General features: G+C 37.3%; 1 protein-coding gene across 1 annotated transcript in view; it reads right to left on the bottom strand.

Moving 5' to 3' along the window:
* The window catches only part of LOC124788540 (1-phosphatidylinositol 3-phosphate 5-kinase), a 407657-nt gene that overhangs the window by 80452 nt on the left and 304262 nt on the right, over nucleotides 1-22943 (bottom strand). Inside the window, exons 24-25 of the mRNA XM_047255810.1 lie at nucleotides 9908-10030; nucleotides 696-831 (exon numbers count right to left, since the gene is read on the bottom strand). Of these exons, the coding sequence (XP_047111766.1) occupies nucleotides 696-831; nucleotides 9908-10030 (259 nt within the window). The remainder of the gene's footprint in view (nucleotides 1-695; nucleotides 832-9907; nucleotides 10031-22943) is intronic.

Genomic DNA, 22943 nt, shown 5'->3' with positions numbered 1-22943 from the left:
GTCTTGACATGCTGGTCTATTTGAAACTTTCTTTTGTGCAAAATGTTTATCTCATAAACTGGATAATATAAAACAATTCTGCCATATGTAAATGTTCCAGGATGGTCAGCTATCCATGAAACGATGTTTCTTTTTATGCGCGGCATAGTGCACAACACGTTGCATTCAATACATCATAAACACATTCAACTGTGTACGGGTAAATAGAGAGCTAAAGTGAAACAATGGACGTGCTACTAAAAGCTTGCATAGTTTAATTTAATTGTTGCTGACGGTTACGGTATGACAGCGGAGGAGATTAGCCGGGGGCGCAGGTGCAGTAGCACTGACTTGTCTGCCTGTTCCTGTTTCTCTTCTGTAATGATTTCTCTAAGCAGTGGCCTCTCGGTTAGTGGCTGCACGCACTTCTAGGTCGCGGTCAATCTGTGAGGCTTCAAAACTAGATTGAGGTAGAGACTGCCAGTCTAAATTTTTAAAATATTGTAAACATAGGGCGAAAATATGCATCATCACTAGTGCTTCGTTAAAACACGCAATAACCAGTGAAAAGGAGCCAAATATTCAAATGCAACAGGTAAATGCATATAATCCGTTCTCTAATGATAACAATACCTGTTATTCTAATGAACCAACATTTAAGTTGTTACTAAGTAATTAACAGTTCCATTAATTTCTTAAGTTAAATATGGTCTCACTTCAATGTGCTGTGAAGGCTGTGATTTAGCAGCCTTGGAGTTAGGGGATGCTTCTTCTTGCTGTTCCACCGAGTCCCCTGGAACTGCCACAGTGGTATACTGAACACCATCCAAAACACCACCTTTATTTGGGCCACTGTTGAAATATTTAAAAAAATTTAAACTGAAAATACAACATAATAGTTAATTCTGACATTAATACTATTATCAGAGATCCAATCTAATGTCAGATAATCTTTGTCTCGGTCAAATTTGTTCTTTAGTTGTGTTCACATAAACAAAATCACAAATTTCTCCTCACCAGCTGCAGCCATTGGCAATACAACAATTAATGAAATATTAATGTATACTGTGGTGGATATAAATACAAAGACAATTCAGCATCATACAAATAAAAATTAGAATGCAAATTTACAATATTGTTCCACAACAATTTTTATAAAATTCAGCTACACTGATCAGCCAAAACATTATGACCACCCACCTAATAGCCGGTGTGTCCACCTCTGGTAGGGATAACAGTGGCGACCTGTCATGGCATGGAAGCAATAAGGCCTTGGTAGGTCGCTGGAGGAAGCTAGCACCACATCTACACACAAAAGTCACCAATTCCCGTAAATTATGGGGAGTGGGCAATGAGCTCTGATAACATGTTCAGCCACATCCCAGCTGTGTTTGATCAAGTTCAGATCTGGTGAGTTGGGGGGCCGGCACATCAACTGAAACTTGCCACTGTGTTCCTCGACCAACTCTACCGCCTCCTGGCCTTGTGACATGGCACATTATCTTGTTGGAAAATGCCACTGGTGTCAGGAAACATGATCATCATGAAGGGGTGTACGTGGTCTACAACCAGTGTACAATATTCCTTGGCTGTCATAGTGCATTGCACGAGCACCACTGGACCGATTGATGCCCACGTGAATGTTCCCCAGAGAATAATGAAGTTGCCATCAGCTTGTCTCTGTGCCACAGTTCAGGTGTCAAGGAGCTCTTCCCCTGGAAGACAACGGATTCATGTCCTCCCATTGGCATTATGAAGAAGGTATCACGATCCATCACACCATCAACATTCTGAGACTGCACCAATGTCCACTGCCGTTGGTCACGTGCTCATTTCAGTCACAGTTACCAATGTCGTGGTGTTAACACTGGCACAAGCACGCTTTGTCGGCTGTGGAGTCCCATCATTAGCAGTGTTCAATGCATTGTGTGTTCTGATACACTTGTACTCTGTCCAGCATTAAAGTCTGATGTTAGTTTGGTTACAGTTTACTGCCTGTTCTATTTTACCAATCTGTCCAGTCTACAATGTCCAACACCTGCAATGATGTGTGGCTGCCCAACCCCATGATGTCTGGATGTGGCATCGTCTTGGTTTCACCACGAGTTCAAGACAGTAACCACAGCATTCCTGGATCACCCAACATGTTGTGCAGTTTCTGAAGAGCTCACGCTGAGCCTCCGGGCCATCACAATCTGTCAAACTCAGTTAGATGGTACACCTTCCCCATTTGACATATGGACAGTATGCACACTGGTACTACATTCATCATGCAAGTGTCTGACTGGCACTCATTCCTCGTCAGGTGATGCTGCTACTGCCTGGATGAGTTTATATCGATAACAGTCTTGTGGTCATGTTCTGGCTGGTCAGTCTACATACTACACATAAAAAGATTTTTTTAATGTGTTTGGTATACGTGTTTATGAGCTTAATATGAATGAATAATGAAACTTATCAGGATAGTATTTTCCCAGGTAGATTTAAAATATTTTACTGTCAAACCACTTCACAAAAAAGAGATAAAATAACAGCAAAAATTACTAACCTCTCTTATTATCGTCAGCATAAAAATATGAGATCATATATGACAGGATTTATAATTATTTAGTACAAAAAGTGTTTGCAGTAACATACTGATTTTCAAAAAGAACTATTACTTGAACAGACTACATTTAACCTGACAGAAGTTATATCACAAACAATAAATTATTACCATTGGAAATCTTTTGTGACTTTGCTAAGGTTTTGACTCTGAACCATATCCTCATATGAAAGGTGAAAAATTATGCATAAAAAGACACAGCAAATTCATGGTTTTTATTTTTTATGTTCCATGTCAATCAGATAGCAACAGGCAATTGAAATTTGAAGCATTCAGTAATTGTGTACCATTTATTGAAACAATATACATAACTGATTTACAGTATCATTTGTCAGAAGATACAAATTTTGGCCTCCTTGTAGATGATATGAGTATAGGAATAAAGTAGAAGAACCAGTCTCCTAGCTGAAAAGCACTGATAAATGGTAATATGTAAATGGATTATCATTAAATTATGAGAAGTCTCAGAACATACATTTCAGTGCTTCTTACAGACCTATACATGCTATTAAACAATCTATTAAAATACTGAAAGACGTGGTAACTTTTGAGGACTACATGTAGATCACACACTTAATTGGAAAAACTACATCCTAGAATTAAAAAAGCACCTTAGCTCAGCTAAATTTGCAGTACATATGCTTATAGCTCCATTTAAAATTGGAGAAATTAGTTTATTCTGTGTATTTCCATTCACTATTGGGTTAGAAATGAGATTTGTTTTTCCTTTTTTTTCAGTGGCATGTTATAAGAAATTTGGCAGGTATTATTTCTAGGCCATCCCGCAGAGGTCGCTTCAAAAAACTTGTTACTTTGGCACTTCTTTCACACTAGGCATGGTCATTGTCTTTCCTCATTACCAATATTTTTCTTTTCTCAATAAGTAGAGCAAAACATTAATCTACATCACTGTAAGCCACCATATGGTACACCAATACTAGTCATTCCATTTCCTGTTCCACTGAAAAAGAGAGCTTTCATATGAGCCCCAATTTCTATTACCTCACCTTCTGGTCATTATGCAATATGTATGTTGGTGGCAGCAGAATTGTGTAGTCAGCTTCAAATGCCAGTTCTCTAAATTTTCTCAATACTGCTCCTCGAAAAGAATGTCACCTTTCTTCCAGGGATTCCCATTTGAGTGCCTCAAGCATCTCCATAATATTTTTGCAGTGTTCAAACCTACCAATAACAAATCTAGAACTGCTCTGATGTCTTCCTTCAAACCAACCTGGTGCTGATGCCAAACACTCAAGCAGTATTCAAGAATAGGTCACACTGGCATTCTACATGTAGTCTCCTTTACTGATGAACCACACTTTCCCAAAATTCTCCCAATAAATTAAAGCTGACCATTTGCCTTCCCTATCAAAATTCTTACGTGCTAATTCCATTTCATATTGCTTTGCAACATTATGGACAGATATTTAAACGATGTCACTGGGTCAAGCAGGAGAACACCAATGCTATATTCAAGTATTACGGGTTTGTTTTTCCTTTTCATTCGCATAATTTACATTTTTCTATATTTAGAGCTAGCTCCAATTCATCACACCATCTAGAAATTTTGTGGAAGTCATCTTGCATCCTCCTACAGTAACTTAACTTTGATACAGTCCTGTACGCCACAGTATCATCAGCAAACAACTGCAGATAGTTGCCCACACTGTCTGCCAGATCATTTACCTATATAGAAAATAACAATGGTCCTATTGCACTCCCAATGGGGCACTACTGATAACACCTTTGTCTCTGACGAACACTCACCATCGAGGATGACACACTGGGTTCTATTACTTAAGAAGTCTTCGAGTCAGTCACATATTTGCGAACCAGTCCCTATGTTCATACCTTTGTTAACAGTCTGCTGTGGGGCACTGTGACAAATACTTTTCAGAAATCTAAAAATATGGAATCTGCTTCTTGCCCCTTCATCTATAATTTGCAGTCTATCATGTGAGACAAGGGCAAGCCGAACTTTGCACATACAATGCTTTCTAAAACTATATTGGCTCGTGGACAATAGCTTTTCAGTTTCAAAGAGATTTGTGATATTTGAAATCAGAATATTCTCAAGAATTCTGCAGCAAACCGATGTTAATGATATTGATCTGTAATTTTGTTTGGGACTTTGCTCTGGGTGATAGATTTGTGATAAATGCAAGCTAAGTAAAGGGCCAGTGCTGCAGAGTACACTTTGTAAAACTGAATTGGGATACCATCCTGGCCTGATGACTTATTTGTTTACAACTCTTTCAGTTGTTTCTCTGTGCCAGGGCTCCTTATTACTATGTTGTCACTGCAGAACTCTGTATGATAGTCAAACGAAGGTATGACTGTATGTTTCTCCTGCATGAACAATTTCTTAAAAGTGAAATTCAAAACTTTGGCTTTCATTTTGATATCTTCTAATGCCACACCAGGCTGGTCAATACCATACTACCATGCTAGGGCGAAAAGTATACTACCCAAAGCCTTCAAATGTTTAACATTAGTATGGAATTGAGTCAGAGAAAAATTCAACCATCTGCCAGAGCATGTAAAATACCATACATACACCTTAGTGGAGTTTAAGACTGAGTTAAAGAACTTACTGTTGAGCATCCTTAAAATTAATGTACAAGGTTATAATGTTGTTAGTGGCTGCGCGGTTTGCAGCGCCATGCCACGGATTGCACGGCCTCTCCCGCTGGAGGTTTGAGTCCTCCCTCGGGCATGGGTGTGGGTGTTGTTCTTAACACAAGTTAATTTAAGTAGTGTGTAAGTCTAGGGACCAATGACCTCAGCAGTTTCGTCCCTTAAGAACACACACACACACACACACACACACACACACACACACACACACATCGTTTTAAGAAGGAGATGTTGTTAAATACCCTAATCTTCCATCAAGTTAAGTAATTTCATTATATTGCTTTTAAATAAAATGTACATCCATGATACTGTGGGTAGTTAGAAGGCAAGAAATAATTCTGATATAAACTGTGGACTTGATGATTACCCAATAAGTGATTTTATTGCACACCAGGTGATAGCCAAAGCAAATGCAAAGAATAATAAACAAAATTTTACATCAATAATAAATACTATCTGCCAAACCAGGATTCCTCTTTTGTCTCTTGTGCCAGCTTCTAGCACAGTAACTTATGTTGACAGAATATCATAAAATCTGTGAAATGTGCTGAAGATGAAGTCATGATATGGATGGATATGAAGCGCAATGTATCATCATTACTAAGTATCTCTGCAGAATTGTCAACTGCAGGAGAACATTATTTCATCAAGATATCACATTATGTTCAAGTTTCTCATGGTACAGTGCATTCTGACTTCATTTCCATAGACAAATATTACCAACTCCACAGGTATGCCCACACTGCTGATGCAATGGAGGGAGAGATCAAATGAATGGAACGGTCTGCATATCACAGAAATGCTTCAGAAACTCAAATGGGCATCCCTGGAGGGAAGGTGACAGTCTTGTTGAGGTACATTATTGAGAAAATTTAGAGACCTGGCATTTGAAGCTGACTACAGAATGATCTTACTGCTGCCAACAAACATTTCACATAAGGACCATGAAGATATGATATGAGAAATCAAGACACATATAGACAATTGTTTTTTCCTTTCTCTATCTGCGAGTGGATCAGGAGTCCTGAGTATGTATGTAGATGTGGATGGAGGTTCACGATAGTTTCTTGAAGAAGACTTGTTGTAAAGACAATGTTAACCTCAGTCACACATAAAAGTTACCTTATTTATTTGTGTATTACAGTGCACAGCGTATCTAAAGCAAAGATAAAGTTATCATCAACATGAAGGTTGTTTTGAGCACCACATATATTATCAGGCACGACCCTACTAAAGATGGCATGATATTGCTTTCCTCCTAATTCTGAACTGAGTTACCCAGTCATTATAGGATGACCTATAATATGGACTATAAATAATGGTGCAATTCTTTTCCCAGTAACGAACACTGCTGGAGGTGAAATAAGGCAGCTCTATGCCAAGCAAAAGGAGGTGCAACATGATATCAGGAGGTATCCCACGACTTTTGTCACATCAGTGCATATGTAGATGGCTTGACAAGGTGACCCAATTGACAGACTATCAATGGTATGTGCACTTATACATCACCAATGATGAGTAGTTTCTTACTGGTTATAGCATACATGAGCTGACTGGCAAGCACTGGCACTCATTCCTCTTTACATATGAAAATCAATTTTCTCGAGCACGTAATTTTCTCTATGTTGAACCAGTGTTACTGGAAGTATTTGAAATGATTAGAGATGGTGAAAACTTTGGAGGCTGGACAGATTGCTTGGCTTCTAAAATGTAGAAGAGTGATAGCCTAACTAACTGTGTTATGTAATGCTTGAAAGAAATAGCAGAAGTAATCATTCATAAAGACAGTAATGCTAATCTGCGTAGAGAATCTGTGATTAAAAAATATACAAGGTGAAGTATCATGTTAAAAACTGAGGGACTAGTGGTGTCCATGGACCTTCTTCACACTGTGCAGTATTGAAATGTTCTTGGCAGATGCTTGATTGCTAATATTACCATCCATATGTCCTACAAAAAATATAAAGGGCACTCCAAAGACATTAGATGTATCATAAATTTAATTATTTTTATTTATTTCTCCCTGGATATTAGTGTTAAGAAACATCATTTTCTCTGAAAAATATTAACACTATATTATGTATCCACAATAGTCATGGTCTCAGAATTTGTGTTTTTTATTGCATTATTCAATTTCCATTCATCATTTGTTTTACAACAGGCAGTGTAGATTTTGGACTGACAGCATTAACAAGCTTAAAGTAAATAAACAAAAGATTAGACATGTGTCATGTAACCCCACCCCACAAACCCACACTTGAGGGCTTACCAATTTCCTCTATTGAGGTACTTTAGGAAAAAGGAAATAAAAATATGTAATTTTAAAATAACAAAAATAATAGTCTTCACCAACACAAAATTAACAGCATGTAAATGCTCATTAAAAAACTGAACAACATGTTTACATGATTGTACAGGTAATAACATAAGTGTTTTCAACATTTCGATAATCTGCTATTTTGTGTTTGTGTATGCATGTAGAGAGACAACTCACATGCATAAGTTAACTCTATCTGACAATGAAAGGTATAAAGATAACCACTCCCTATATAAGTGAAGTGTTGAGTGGTCAACAAGTATATAACCAAGACCATAATCTTTGCTGAGCTTTTTGACAATGCCCTTTCTTAGAAATACCCAAGTAACAAAAACCACACATGCACAAACACACGAGTGCATAAAGTTATATTGTTCAACCTGGTTACATTGTTATGGCCACAACATTGCCATACCTGTGTATGTTTTTGTTAGTCAGTTAGCTCCAGATGCTTAGCAATGATTTAATGTTATTTATGTCCTCTTGACCACTCAATACCTCAGTTTTATGGTGAGTGGTTAATTTTAATTGTTCCATTTTTTAATTTCGTCCAGAACTTGTCAGTACCATAATATACACTATCTACATCATAGGGCACTATATTATCGTTGTTGTTGTTGTTGTTGTTGTTGTTGCTGCTGCTGCAGCTGCTGCTATAATGGTGTCAAAGTTCAGATATTATTTAATTTATACAAGCTTCGGAAATAGTAGGAAATGCATAAAACGAATTCTGATTTTTCTGTGCAGTAACGCATTTTGTAGTGTGTGTGTGTGTGTGTGTGTGTGTGTGTGTGTGTGTGTGTGTGTGTGTGAGAGAGAGAGAGAGAGAGAGAGAGAGAGAGAGAGAGAGAGAGAGAGAGAGGGGGGGGGGGGGGCAGGGGGGCAGAAACCAGTTGAAATATATAGTCTCATACTGAGCTATTGGATGTAACGAGAAGTCAGAGATTTGTTTCCCGGTCAACTGCAACTGTCATCTCTTTTTCCTTCCAGTCTACAGATTCTTAATTTCACGGGTTGCAACTCATCTGACTATTAGCATACAAATGTGCAAAGCTGATTTCATTGTAATTACAGGCCTACACAGTTTTGTGAAATTTAATACTTTCCTGGTTGAGTTTTGGATGTTTGTAACTTGTTGCCACAGTATTTTCACACACTGGGTCTTCTGTCCATCTTCATGTGAATACTGTTGAAAATGCACCAGATCCCCTATTTAAGATCTTGACGACATATGCATGGTGTACTCAGTTGACGTTGTTCGAGCGCAGGCACCTGTGCTGCAAGTTATAACACTGCACTGTATGCCCTTTATGGGGAAAGCTCACCCCGATATCAAATCGATTGCTTTCACGTGATAAAATCACAAAATGATGGCGACTACACATAGCATGAAGTTTTTCTATTATGAGATGCAGTATTTAATTGGAAAGCACCATCTTGATTGATAAGGGACTCAGACAGTTGTTTAGCTTCATTGTATTTCATCAAATGACTGGTAAAAATACAGTGTTTGTTGATAGCAGACCTGCTGGCTGGGTGGAGGCAATTATGCTGCTGGTCTTCCATGGTACGATCCCAAACAATGTGCATCATTTGCCGTGTGTAAGATTTGCTGCACTTGCACAGAATCCTGTTAACACCTGCCTTGTGCCACTGTAAGTCATCTTTGATATATCTCAAAAGTGCAAAGATTTTTCATAGAGGATAAAAGATCACATTGATCTTGTCTTCTTAATATTCTACCTTTTTCTTTAGAAACATTTCCAAAATATGGTAGATAAGTTGAAATCTCGTCCTCTTCCTTGTTCTACGATTTGTACTTCTGTAGCACACTTTGTACCTGCCAAGATGAATATCCACTGTTCAGGAAAACAGTTTGTACATGCTCCAGTTCAACTTGCAGATTTTCATATATGAGATGGTATAGGCTCTGTTGAAGACCCTGACTATATCAGTAGGTTAAAGCTCAATTACATAGTTGGTTTCAAAGAATAACATAAAAATATCCTTTTACTCTTTTAGTATATTTGTAAAAGATGATCAAAAATGTGATTTTCATATGTCAGTATTTGGAATGTTTCCCTGTTATACAAGAAGAGCCAATATTACTACACAGATTTACTGCCAAAGTTCTGTTAAAAGGAATGAAATAAAGTCTAAATTGTAGAGATATGTATATATCTGGTCTAGTACACAACAAATGCATACACAAGCTGCAAGCTGAATACATCTACTATCACTGGAAAATAAGTTGACTGATTACAACTACAGTAGAGTCACAGGCCATGCAATTTTTACGAAGAAAATAAGAAAAAAAGAATAGAAACCACACAAACACAAAATGTTATGAGGAAGAAATATGAACAAACCTAGTAGATGCACCACGCAAGAATGAAAGAACTCCAGAACGTCGTATTTCAGATGTCTGCTGACCACTGGTAACAGTATCTCGCTCACTAACTGCACCAGTAGATTTCCTCTTGTGAACAGGACTATCAAGTCAACACAATACTGAATATTATCTTGATATCATAATTAAGAATGGAGGCAATAAATTGTAAGATTGAGGTTTTAGTGTACTACGGTTAGTCAAATAAAATTAGTAGTAGAGAGGCACTGTACCAAATGCAAACGTTACAAGCTACTGTATTTAAACCTTTTACTAACACAACAAACAGTATGCCTAAAGACTGCCAATTCAATATTAGAAAAAAGTAATTGTCTTTTCCATTTCTGTCTTGTGTGGTGCCTCTCTAGATCTGATAGATAGCTATGTCTGTTCTCTAAACAATGTTGTTTAGCATTTCCTAACTATCTATGACTGCGGTAACAACAGTGAGATTGGTCTTATGTATGGCAGGATGTCAACTACAGATGTGATATGAATAATACAATTGTTTTCACTGAGATTGACCTGTCATAAGCATACACAGTGCCATTTTTATGAGATGTGAATGAACACTTGTTAGTAAATTTAGCTATATTAATTACGGACATTTCAGAAGAATTACAATTTTTAGCATATGTCCTTAGCATACCACTTTAAGTAAGCTTGATATGACAAAGTTTACAATAAAGAATTGGTCAAAAAGACTGCAATATTGGGACTAGATCATAAGAAATTTATAAAATTAATGTCATAAATACAAGAGTGAATGAATGATTTAATACTTCAAGCAACAGAAAATCTAGGATGGAAAAACGACAGTATGAAAAGAAACAAAACATATACATGCGTAAAACACACACACACACACACACACACACACGGCCACTGTTGTCTCTGGATGCCTTAGTCTTAATCTGCAGAGATGACAGTGACCATATGAGAGTGAGTTATGCATGTGTGGATAAGAGTGTGTTTGTTTTGTTTTGTCTATGTCCAATTAAGGACGTAGTCTCACAGCTCATAATTTCTAGCAATTTTTTTTTTTAAATGTGCTGGCCTTCCATGCAATACCTTCTCCATGAAGTGAGAAGTGGCCAATTATTTTTATATTGTGATTTATGTTCCACACTAAGGTAACAACTTTAATCTAAATGAAACTGACATTCTGTGATACCATTACAAATTGTACGATACTACTATGAACTGCAGTAATAATTTACCTATATCGTGGCATGAGATCTGGCATAGGCTTAATGTCTGCCTGACTGTCTGTTTTGCATGCTTACTCTCTATTAATATTGAATTCAGGAGGGCAAACGGAGGTTGCTTAAAGACATCCCAGACATTTATAATCAGCAGCGCCCAGGTAAGCAAGTAATCTAGAACATAAGTGTCATTGCGTTCATTATGAAGAAAGGGTCCATATTTTCAGTAATTTGTGATAGTGTATTCTTTCGTTGAAATATTGAACCCAGAGCTGTGCTGAATTATTTATATGCATCTCTCTTCTTCTCGGTAGTGCTAAAATCCTTGGTGAGCCTTGGCTTCTTCAACAATCTTCCTCCACACTTCTCGGTTATTTGCTGCTCTTTTCCATCCCTGGACTCCCATACTGGTGATATCCATTATTATCTTATTGATCCATCTCCTAGAGTCTCTCTTTTCACCTAGCTGAATGGATCACACCTTTCATCATTTTCTTTGGAATTCTATCCCTGCCATTCTCTCCACGTGTCCAAATGCATTTGCTGTCCTAAAATTTCCAGCTGTTTTTGGAAACTTTTGCTATTTGCGATTGCCCACACTGGTAATGATAATCAAGATCTAACATACCATAGCAGCTACTTTTTTCCCTGGAATGGCTTTTGAAAATTTATGTAGAAGTGATCTTTCATGAATGCATAATACTGCCTGTATTCTGTTACACAATGGTAGTTTAGTTTTAAATAACAATGCACAATTAGGGCATAGGCAGAGGGTGTATACCAGCAACACACATTATCTTGTTGCAGAGCATGCTCTACAAAATGACTGTCATGACCTTGGTGTCTGTTTCACCCCACGTGCCGTTTGGATTCTTCTCCCAGACACCAGTTTCTAAGAACGTTGCGGGTGGGAACTAGCACTGCAACATGTCCTTGGTTGTTGCCATCCACCTGTCCTTACTTTCCATTAATTCCTTCCGTCTCTGCATTTATTCACAGTAACTACTCTTCCTTCATTTCATTTTAGTTTTCTACAGCTGTCATTTCCTGACCTGTCTCTTTTCGCCTTCCCCCTCCCATCTCTGTTACATACAATGCACATAGCTTTTCACCTTTACTAACTCAGGCATGATGTTTTAGTAGTAATCTCTGTCTTGTATATTACCCTGTCTTCCACCAATAAGCTCTCAGGTTTCCAAATCTCACCCAGTGCAGTCCTTAACAATCAGTCTTTCCTTCTCATGCTGTCTGGTGAACCTCCTCTGACCCAGGGTTCTGGGTGGCTTTTCTCAACTGTACCCCTTTTCCTAAGCCTCTCCAGTCCTTTTCCTTCACCCCTCTTTCTTCCCCTTCATTTCTTCTGTCACTGCCTCCGAAAGCTTCTAAGAGTTAAACCTTTTTGTGTGTGTTCTCCTGCCACTTGGTGAGTGGATTTTGTATCTATCCATTTACATTGTAATACATAATTGGTGTTAATCAAACAATGGAAAATCCAGGATGGAATGTAACAATATCATGACAAGGAAAGTTGCTACTCACCATATAGCGGAGATGCTGAGTCACAGATGGGCACTGGCCTTAATAGCCAAAACTTTAATTGTGAGAGTCTTTTTGTTGTGCCTATCTGTAACTCAGCATCTCCGCTCTATGGTGAGTAGTAACTTACCTTCTCATAATACAACTAGTGCTAGATAGAATGGATTGAAGAAGTAACACTCTAGGAAACTGCAAGACATCACTGATGATCATAACTAACTATTACTAACTGCTTAGTACTTGAGCTACAGTGATAGGTGAATGGTTACCTTTATTCATTCCATTATTTGTATTTCACCGAAGATTTCCAAATATCATACTACTTATATACAATTAGTTATTATAATTAGTCATGTGAGATACTTGTTTCGTGTCTTCAATTACTTGTTAGTAAAGTGATAATTTTAAAAGCAGTGATGAATGAAAGATAGCAGCATAACCCTAGGGTATCACCAGGAGCTGATAAACAGAGCAATTAAGAAAAAAAATATGTTACCGGTATGTAATTTTCTTTCAGTGAAATTGGATGACAAAAAAATGTCACAGGACTTTACATTCAGTGGAATGAGAGATATGTGTGTATTCTTTTTACAGTAAACTGGTAGTAGTAATATCTGATCTTCAAAACTGCTAGGATAGACAGTTTTCTTACAGTTTACAAATTGCTAAGGGGTGTAATAATACAGATGCTTTGGTCCGAGACCATTTGCAGAGTTCTGACAGAAATGCAGTGAAACCCCTGTTTTATATTTTCATGTGGTCCAGACTCTAAAAACGCAAAATTGAGGCTAATGCATAATCGAGGAAAATGTTAAACCCCCCAAAATACGAGCAAAAACGTATGTTATTGGCATATATGATTAAAAATTGGAATCCTCTCCAACACTTTATATAAAATATAAGTGAAGGAAATTAAATGTACAATACAATGTTTATACAATAATTTGTGGTAATGAATTTCATCAGTTCTTAAAAAATCACAGATGTGTTACAGCAAGAAAAATTCATAAGAAAATTGAAACTGGTATATGGATACAAGGGAATCAAGCTATTTCTGACATGATACGACCACAAATTATACGTTCAAAACAGGTTTTTTTTGTTGAGAGATCATCCTTTGTGTTCCAGGCTGAATTGGGTTGATGTCAGCAGATATTACAGGCCAGGCTATTCAGTTCACTCTTGTCTCCTGGAGGAAGGCGTGCACAAGGATGAGTGTTGTGTGCTCTCATGAATTATTATCTTGAAAGATGAGCCCATTGTAAAATTGTTGACTGCAGGGTTCCACAATAGGTTGCAGGATCCTGGACTGATTCTGAACAATTTTACAAATCACCATCAATAGCAATGAGAGATTTACAACATCTGTACATGATTCTGAATCAAAACATGATTGCCCTACCACCTCACTGCTGAACCCATAGGACTGTATGCCCGAGACTGCATTGGTACCTGGTCAGCACCACACTCTTCTACTACAATCATCAGACAAATCCTGCACTCGTCAGTGAAGATAACCTGACGCAGTTTATCCAGGCTTCGTACCAGGTGTTCCCTTGCCCATGTTTTTCACATACCATAGTCCTGGAGATTTGTACTGATTGTAATGGATGCCTAGAAAGCAAATTAATTGAGTGGAGGCAGTTCCGCACTATCTTGCTCAAAACAAATATTTCAGATGCCTCCAAAATGATAGTATGCATTTGTGTTGCACTGTTATTTGGGTACCTATAAACTTTGATTTGTAGGTAGCAGTTGTCAGATATTGGTATTATGTGTGGACATTCAGAACAACACAGATTGTAAGACTTGCATGTCTCAAGATATTGGTTAAACGTGCTAGTACTGTTACACTAGAGTACACAAATTTCGTGGGCAATTTCTTATGCAGACAACACTTCTTGCTGTAAAGTGACAATTCATACATTATCTAAACTTGAAATGGTCCTTCAAGGCATGCTGACAGACAGAACTACATAAAGATGCCATACTGTCCCATTCACATTTGAAGAAAGACTTTACTCTTCTGAAATGCACTGAAAATGCCACACACACACACACACACACACACACACACACACACACACACATAGCTACATTGTGCCACACAATCAAATTGTACTGGAACTTTTCTTACCATAAATTTAGAAGAAGTTGTAATGTACCAGAAGTCCAAATGTATTGTCTAATAACAAATGAACTAAAACATGTTTGACAGGTTCTATCTATATAAGTATTTAGTGAAACAAGAAAATCAGTAATAATTTTTGAGGTAGCTCTTTAAAATAAATACTGTATTTAAAAGAGAAAAACAGAAACTTGACCAGTCACAAAATTTCTATAAAGCTACGTACCAACTTTACCAATATTTGAAGACCATAGTTCCACAAATTTTAAAAAATATATATCAAAATGAAGCCTTGAGCTATGACCAACAAATTTTGTTTATATCTATTTTTCCCAGCTTTGCTAGACCGGAAGCACTGTTTGGTCACTATGTTTGTCAGGACTGTAAGAGCATTTTGTTTGTCATTAGAATTGTACCAAGAAAATGAATGACAGCACCACAGTTTGGCTTAGTTATTGAAAATGCTTAAACAGCCCTTCTGGTAATGCAGAAGGTAAGATCTAAATGACACGCATTTTTAATCTGTCAGACACATCAAATCAATGAACAATGAATAAACAGCACATCCTTAAAAGAAGTTTTGTCACCAAATAAAATGTCAGTGTCACTCAATAAGGTCAAGGAGTAACACCATGATAGGTTGAAATGAAAAATCCATGTGCCTCTGAAAATTTTGGCTGCACAGCTCGGACAACTGTAAGTGGATATAAGACTGCTTTGATTTGTTTTGTAAGTGCAGAGGAAATATTTTCCTTGTGAGGCATCTGAGGTAAAAAGAATGTTGCAAGACAGTCAGAGCTAGAACTGTTTCAGATCCAGAAAACATCAAATGTTCCATTGACATGCTTTTCAAGAGCCTTGAAGAAACTATGTTAAATACTGAGGAACAATAGTGTCTGGAACAGAAATGTTTGATCTTTCATCAGGAAATACAGCCACGCATTGATGTTTTTTGACATCATGGTATATATGGTATCAGTGCACAAACTGATGAAACATTAATCTATTCACTGAAGTTGCCTACCACTCTTTCGGTTGCTGAAGTTGCCTACCACTCTTTCGGTTGCTAATCTAAAAAATTTATATGAAAACCTTTTGATATGAAATTGTATTTTCTCTGTAGTTATTTTGCGAGCACTGGAGGGGTACAATGTGGATGGCATAATGGCTTCAAATCTCAAATCATTTTGGACTCAAATAGAACATCTTTCATTAGAAATATGCTAAAACTTCCACCCTTTAGAGGAGTATGAGAGCTGTTCAAAAAATTCTGGATCATTCGTAATTTCGTGCCAATGGTGTCCAGCAAGAGGCATACCAAGACTGCTTCTGAAGTGGACATGACATTGGGAGCGGTGTATCAATTGTGGAGGAGAGTATTTCAAAGGAGACCATGTGCAATAAATAAAAAGTAGATGTAGAAACATTTTGTGGACAAAGTTCCAGAATTTTCTGAACAGACCTCTTATGCACTGTTTTGAAACTTCTTGGCACATTAAAACTTTTTGTCAGACCAGGACTTGAATCTGGAATCTCACTAGTCCAGCACATATTTTTAATCTTCCAAGAAGCTACAATCTGATAAGTTATTGTGAAATTCTCAAATTCACACTTTTCCCACTTACATTTACAAATAAATCAATTACATTAGATCTTTCACCTACTGCTATAGCCCACATACAGTTAACACTGGCCATTTTCCTAAATTCTGCTTGTGTACTATGGTGGTTTTCATCTTGGAAAGAAAAACAAAGAGAAACAAAAAGAACAAGAAGAAGATTTACGGCATTTATGACAAATTAGATTTATAAACTCAAATGAAAGATCCACATAGTTTTTCAGTCTTCACGTGATGTACAATATTGCTGTTATAAATTTAGTTCTGGGAGAGGCATGAGAAGGGGGTGCCGAAGGGAGGAAAATGGCAATGGACATGTGAGGTGGGAAAAGAGGAAAAAGAAACTAAGAAAAATTCCAATAATGGATTTGTGAGTAACTGTTTAAACATCATGATGATGAGATGCAAGTTAAGGAATTATAGTCATGCATAACTTTCTTGAATTACTCTGATTTGCAGTTCTTTTACTAAGTCTTCTGGAATCAGGTTACACAAAAGATATAGCTGGTTTTGACTGCCAAACTGATTGTGATACCATTTATATGACCCAAGGCTGAAAGGTACAATAGCAGGAACTGTATGATGACTTTAAAAATTGTGACGATACAATTTATGAGACACAAGGCTGAAAAACATAATAAAATAATTTTGTTTAGAGGATGGTCACAGTGTCCCCATAAGGTTCTATGCCTAGCCTGTCTAATTCTGATCTGATTTTCCCATATTTTTTTTTACAAAACACTGCACGTGATTTAAAGGTGATTTATACTGATAAACTATGGCAGACACCTGTCCTTATCCTATTTCTGGCAATTTTAGGTCATTTTTTATTTCCCCAGTTATTTGATTATCTCTGTTTTTGCTGTACTACTTGTTTTATAAAAATCTTCTTCTAACATCCAGAAGTTCTCTATTCATCTCACTGCAAGCTAAGTTACTTTCTGATGATTATTAATTGGTGTAAGGGAATTGTTTGTAGTGTAATTTGTATAGTTTGTATTTGTGTTGTTTGTTTGTAGTGTAATTTATATTGTTTAATCTGCTGTCATGTGTGACAAATGTGGATGTTGTCGTAGTTTAGAGAGCACGGGAGTGAAATGTCAGAATTGTGGGTTGGTGTTTTACTGGGGAGATTGTGGCGGGGAAGCTATTATAGTGCCAGATGAGGCTTGCCAATGGAGTTGTAGATTATGTAGCCGTGACAAGAAAATCGTGGAACAGGGAAAAAAGATTTGTGCCGTTCAGGCTGAACTAGAAATGGTGAACTTTGAATCAGATAGACTGAAGGCGGAAAGAGACAATGGGAGCTGGCAACAGGTAACAAGTTGTAGTCATAAGGAGGAAACCTCAGAAATCACTTTTCAGATTCCAGTGAGCAAATCAGAAATCAGTTTGATTTGTTATCTGAAGTAGAAGAGCCTCAAACAGTTTTTGAGCAAAGTAGGGTGCAGCAGACTCATAGTAACAATTGTAATGCTATGTCAGGAGTAAAGTCAAGCAGAAAGAAAAGAGTCCCACTGTTACGTAGCAGTCACGGGAGGGGTGTAGGCCAGTTGCTACAGGATAGGCTAGGAGTCAAGTACCAGGTCACAAGCGTTGTGAAACCTAGTGCTAAACTTAGCCAGGTTACAGAAAACCTAGGGGCCTTGTGCAAAGATTTTGATGGCGAGGACCATGTTCTTATGGTAGGAGGAGCAGGAAACAGCCTGGCTAGCAATTCGGACTATAGTATTAGGTGTGACCTGGATGTAATAGGTGCAGCAACAGCCCACACTCGTGTGGGGTTTGTGGATGTTTTGCAGCACCCTGACCAGCCCTGGGTTAATACAGCTATCAACTGAGTTAACAGAGAGCTGGGGGGGGGGGGGGGGGGGGGGTGGTTACTGTTGACAGAAACTAAATCTCATAATTGTGCTGTGCCTGTTGATGCACTTGGGAGGTGGGATTACACTAGTCATGGCCTGCACCTGAATAGGAGGGGAAGGATAGATTAGCTGATCTTCTTACAGAAAATGTAAGTGGTGGGGGGTTGTTTTTGGGGAAGGAGACCAGACAGCGAGGTCATCGGTCTCATTGGATTAGAGAAGGACGGGGAAGGAAGTCGGCCGTGCCCTTTCAAAGGAACCATCCCGGCATTTGCCTGGAGCGATTTAGGGAAAGCACGGAAAACCTAAATCAGGATGGCTGGACGTGGGATTGAACCGTCGTCCTCCCGAATGCGAGTCCAGTGTCTAACCACTGCGCCACCTCGCTCGGTAAAATGTAAGGGGGCCCACATGCACACAAGACAAAATACCTGTGATTACTGGAGTCAGAGGGACACATTTTTTAGGTTAGAGTCAGGTTACTGACAGAGAATATTGAAAGAGATTAAAACAGAACAGTGCCATAATATCTGTAGCAGTATCCAAAGAAATAAAATCTGTGTGTTTCATCAGAACATTAGAAGACTGAAAAATAAGATAGATGAGTTTCTTGTATGCCTAAAAATGGCGTAAATTCTGAAGGTACAGAAATGTCTCTGTGAACATCATGTAACTGCAGGGATGGAGAAGTTAAATTTAAGGGATTACAGATTAGCATCTTATTCGTGTAGAGTCAACATGGAAAAAGGAGGAGTTGCTACTTATATAAAAACTGGACACAAAGTCAAAAATATTGAAACAAATAGTTTTTGTGTAGATCAGCCTTGAAGCATGTGCTTGTGAGTTGCTACTGCAATATACTTCTATAGTAATTGTGACAATCTACAGATCCCCTCAAGGTAACTTTCAGCTATACGAAAATCATGAGGCATTATTAAGCTACCTATCAGACAAAAAGAAGCAGTTAGTCATTTGTGGTGTTTTAATGCAGATTTCTTAACAGATACGGATAGGAAAAATGAGCTAGAATCTTTGTTTGGTTGTTTCAATCTAGTATCTGTTGTAACTTTTCCAACTCGTGTGCAGCAGGATAGTAGGTCACTTATCAATAACATAATCATAGACAGTTCTCAGGCAGAAACAATTAATGTGTACCCAGTTGTTAATGGGCTATCTGATCATGATGCACAGTTAATGGAAATAACACATATAGCACCTTACAGGATTCAGGCAGGTTCATACAAGGTAGTGAGGCTTAATAATGCGAACAGGATACAGAGCTTTAAGTGCAGCCTAGAAGAGGTAGAATGGGATGAAGTATGCACAGAAAATGATGCTGATGCCAAATTCAATTTATTCCACCATAAATTTGTCTCGATATTTGAGAGTTGCTTTCCTGAAATGTTATCCAAAAAAGCCATTACAAAGTCAAGTAAGCCTTGGATTACTAAGGGAATTAAGATATCGTGTAAGAGGAAGAGGGAAATATATGGAGAGGCCAGAATAAGTCAGGATCCGACGTAACTTGCTTACTACAAAAGATACTGTAATATTTTAAGGAAAGTCATTAACAAGTCGAGAAGCTTGTGTGTTCTGACAGAAATTAATAATGCGGGTAATAAGATTAAAACTATATGGAATATTGTCAAATGGGAGATGGGGCAGCCCGACAGTGCACAGCATACCATAGTAATAAAGCTAAATGATGATATTGTGAGTGATAATTCACAAGTTGCAAGTATTTTTAACAATCACTTTGTGAATATAGCAGCAAAGATAGGGTTAAAGGGTTAAGTTGAAGAAGCAAAAAAATATGTTAAAAATGTTAGTCCCCAGGACTTAGGCAGTTCGAAATAACACCAACATTCTTCACTGAAATTAAGGGAATTATCAATATATTGAACAGCAAGAGCTCATGTGGTGTTGATAGAGTCTCTAACAGAATTTTGAAGTGTTGTTCTAATTTAATAAGTGGAGTCCTTAGCGATATATGTAATGCTTTGCTGGCAAAGGGAATTTTTCCAGAGAGATTGAAATACACAATTGTCAAACCTCTTCATAAAAAAGGGGACAAGAGTGACTTAAATAATTATAGACCAATCTCATTGCTCCCTTCATTTTCTAAAATATTTGAAAAAGTTATGTATTCAAGAGCAGTCTCACATTTAAGTGAAAATAATTTACTCAGCATTTCACAGTTTGGATTCCGGAAGGGTTACTTAACTGAGAATGCTATCTACACATTTACCCATCAAATAGTACAAGCCCTAAATAACAAATTATCGCCAGTAGGTATTTTTTGTGATTTCTCCAAGGCATTTGACTGTGTGGATCATGTCACACTCTTAGAAAAACTCAGGTTTTATGGAACTGAATGTTATGCACACAGCTAGTTTGAATCATACTTAATGAACAGAAAGCAAAAAGTTGTGCTGAATCGCACAAATAATGTTGGCAAGGTGGTAAATTCTAATGAATGGGGAGTTATCACAAAGGGAGTCCCACAGGGTTCAATTTTAGGTCCTCTGCTGTTGCTTATTCACGTGAATGACCTCCCACTTAACGTTGAGCAAGTGGAACTAGTACTTTTTGCAGATGACACGAGTGTTATAATAAATCACATACCAGAAAAAACAGCTGAAGATATTGTTAAGGCTGTCTTTCAAAGAATTATTAAGTGGTTCTCAGAAAATGGACTCTCCCTTAACTTTGAAAAAACTCACTATATCCAGTTCTGCACACCGAATAGAGTCATACCAACAATTGATGTAGCATATGAACAGGGCTCAGCTAACAGGGTAAATTTCTCCAAATTTTTGGGTGTTCACACTGATGACAACTTGAGCTGGAATAAGCATATTACTGAGCTTCTCAAACAACTAAGTTCAGCCTCTTTCACTCTTCATATAATCGCTAGTCTTGGTAATAAACAGATCAGCCTCCTAACGTACTTAGCATATTTCCACTCAATAATGTCTTTGGAATAGTTTTCTGGGGTAGCTCACCACTTAGGCAAAGTATTGATTGCACAAAAGAGAGCAGTGAGAATAATTAATGGTGTTCACCCAAGGACGTCATGTAGGCACCTTTTCAAGGAGTTACGTATTTTAACTGCACCATCAGAGTATATATATTCGCTAATGAAATTTGTTACAAATAATCTATCTCAATTCATGAAGAACAGTGATGTTCATATGTACAACACTAGAGGGAAAAATGACCTTCCTACCCATTATTGAAACTGTCAGTTGCTCAAAAAGGAGTACATTATTCAGCAACAAAAAGCTTTGATCATTTGCTCAACCACACAAAGTGTCTAGCAGGTAGCAGGTCAAGTTTTAAATCTAGCTTAAATCATTTCTTTTGGACAACTCCTTCTACCTCATGGACGGGTTTCTGTTTCAGAAATGGTAAAAAAAATTGTACCTCTACATGTAGTTGCATGTGTAGAACTAAAAATTTCAGTAATATTAATATCAGCATTGTTCATGTTTGTGTATATATCTCTTTTAATCTGACTTGTTCCATGTCATATCGATAAAATAATAGGGAATATCGATAAAATAATAGGGAAAATGATCTATGGAACATGACATAACTAAAACTAAACTAAACCTAAAACATGGTATTTGTCTTGCTTCTGATAACATTCTCCTGCTCCTGATATGATCATAAATGTTTAATCTGAATTTTCTAGTGTAACTGAGAATGTCTGTACAAGACCTCACTACAACATTAACATCAATGTATGAGGGTAAATCAACAAGTGAAACAGAATATTCTATATTCTTAGGTGTTTCTATTGATAAGAAACCTGATCTGTAAGTCACATGTTACAGATTAGCTTAAACATGTAAGGTAAACTTCTGTGTTCTAGATAACAAATTTTTGAAATGAAACTGCCAAAAAGTAGAATTTCTTTTACTACTTTCACTCACTCTTGCCTTATGACATCACAGTCTGGTAACTTGTTACTGAGAAAAAAGTTTTGTTGCACAGAAATCTTTAAGAATAATAATATTGAATGTCCCATTCAGAAACACTTGTATACTGCCCTTTACATGCTTGGGCAAAATAACAATGGTGCCATAGAACATTTACTCTCTTAATGAAGTTTGTAGTCAACAATGAATCACAGTTTGAAAACAGTAGTTACATACATAAATACAAGTAGGAGAAATGATTCACTCAGTCTTAATTAACTCAATCTTATTGAGACAAAGAAAGGAGTGAGGTATTCAGCCATAAAAATATTTGTTCTCCTACTCAGAGAGGTACAGAACTGAACAGATCCTAAAATTAGCTTCAAACAAAAAATAGTATGGTGTCAATTTTTTGATGAGATAGTATACTACATTTGCAAAATTGACTCACTGCACATCTCAGCAATAGGTCACAATTATGATCCACAGAACATACAAATAACTAACTACTGTTCGATCTCTTGGTCTGTTCTTATGCTACACTGATCGCCTATGTAATTTTTGACTGAAGATTTTTCTTTTTAAGTTTTCGTTGTTTTCAATTCCTGCTCTCCTGTTCTAAATTAGTGCTTCTGAAGCATAGATAGATTATGGTTTAATGATGGAAGTGTTATAATTCAATTCAGTGTATCTGGATTTGCACTTCTCATTGAACTATTGTCCCGAATGGCTAAATTAATA

This window comes from Schistocerca piceifrons, chromosome 3 (genome assembly GCF_021461385.2).
Source record: "Schistocerca piceifrons isolate TAMUIC-IGC-003096 chromosome 3, iqSchPice1.1, whole genome shotgun sequence".
NCBI classification, from domain to species: Eukaryota; Metazoa; Arthropoda; class Insecta; order Orthoptera; family Acrididae; genus Schistocerca; species Schistocerca piceifrons.
Note: the sequence above shows the minus strand (reverse complement) of the source record. Positions and strands in the feature narration are given on the sequence as shown.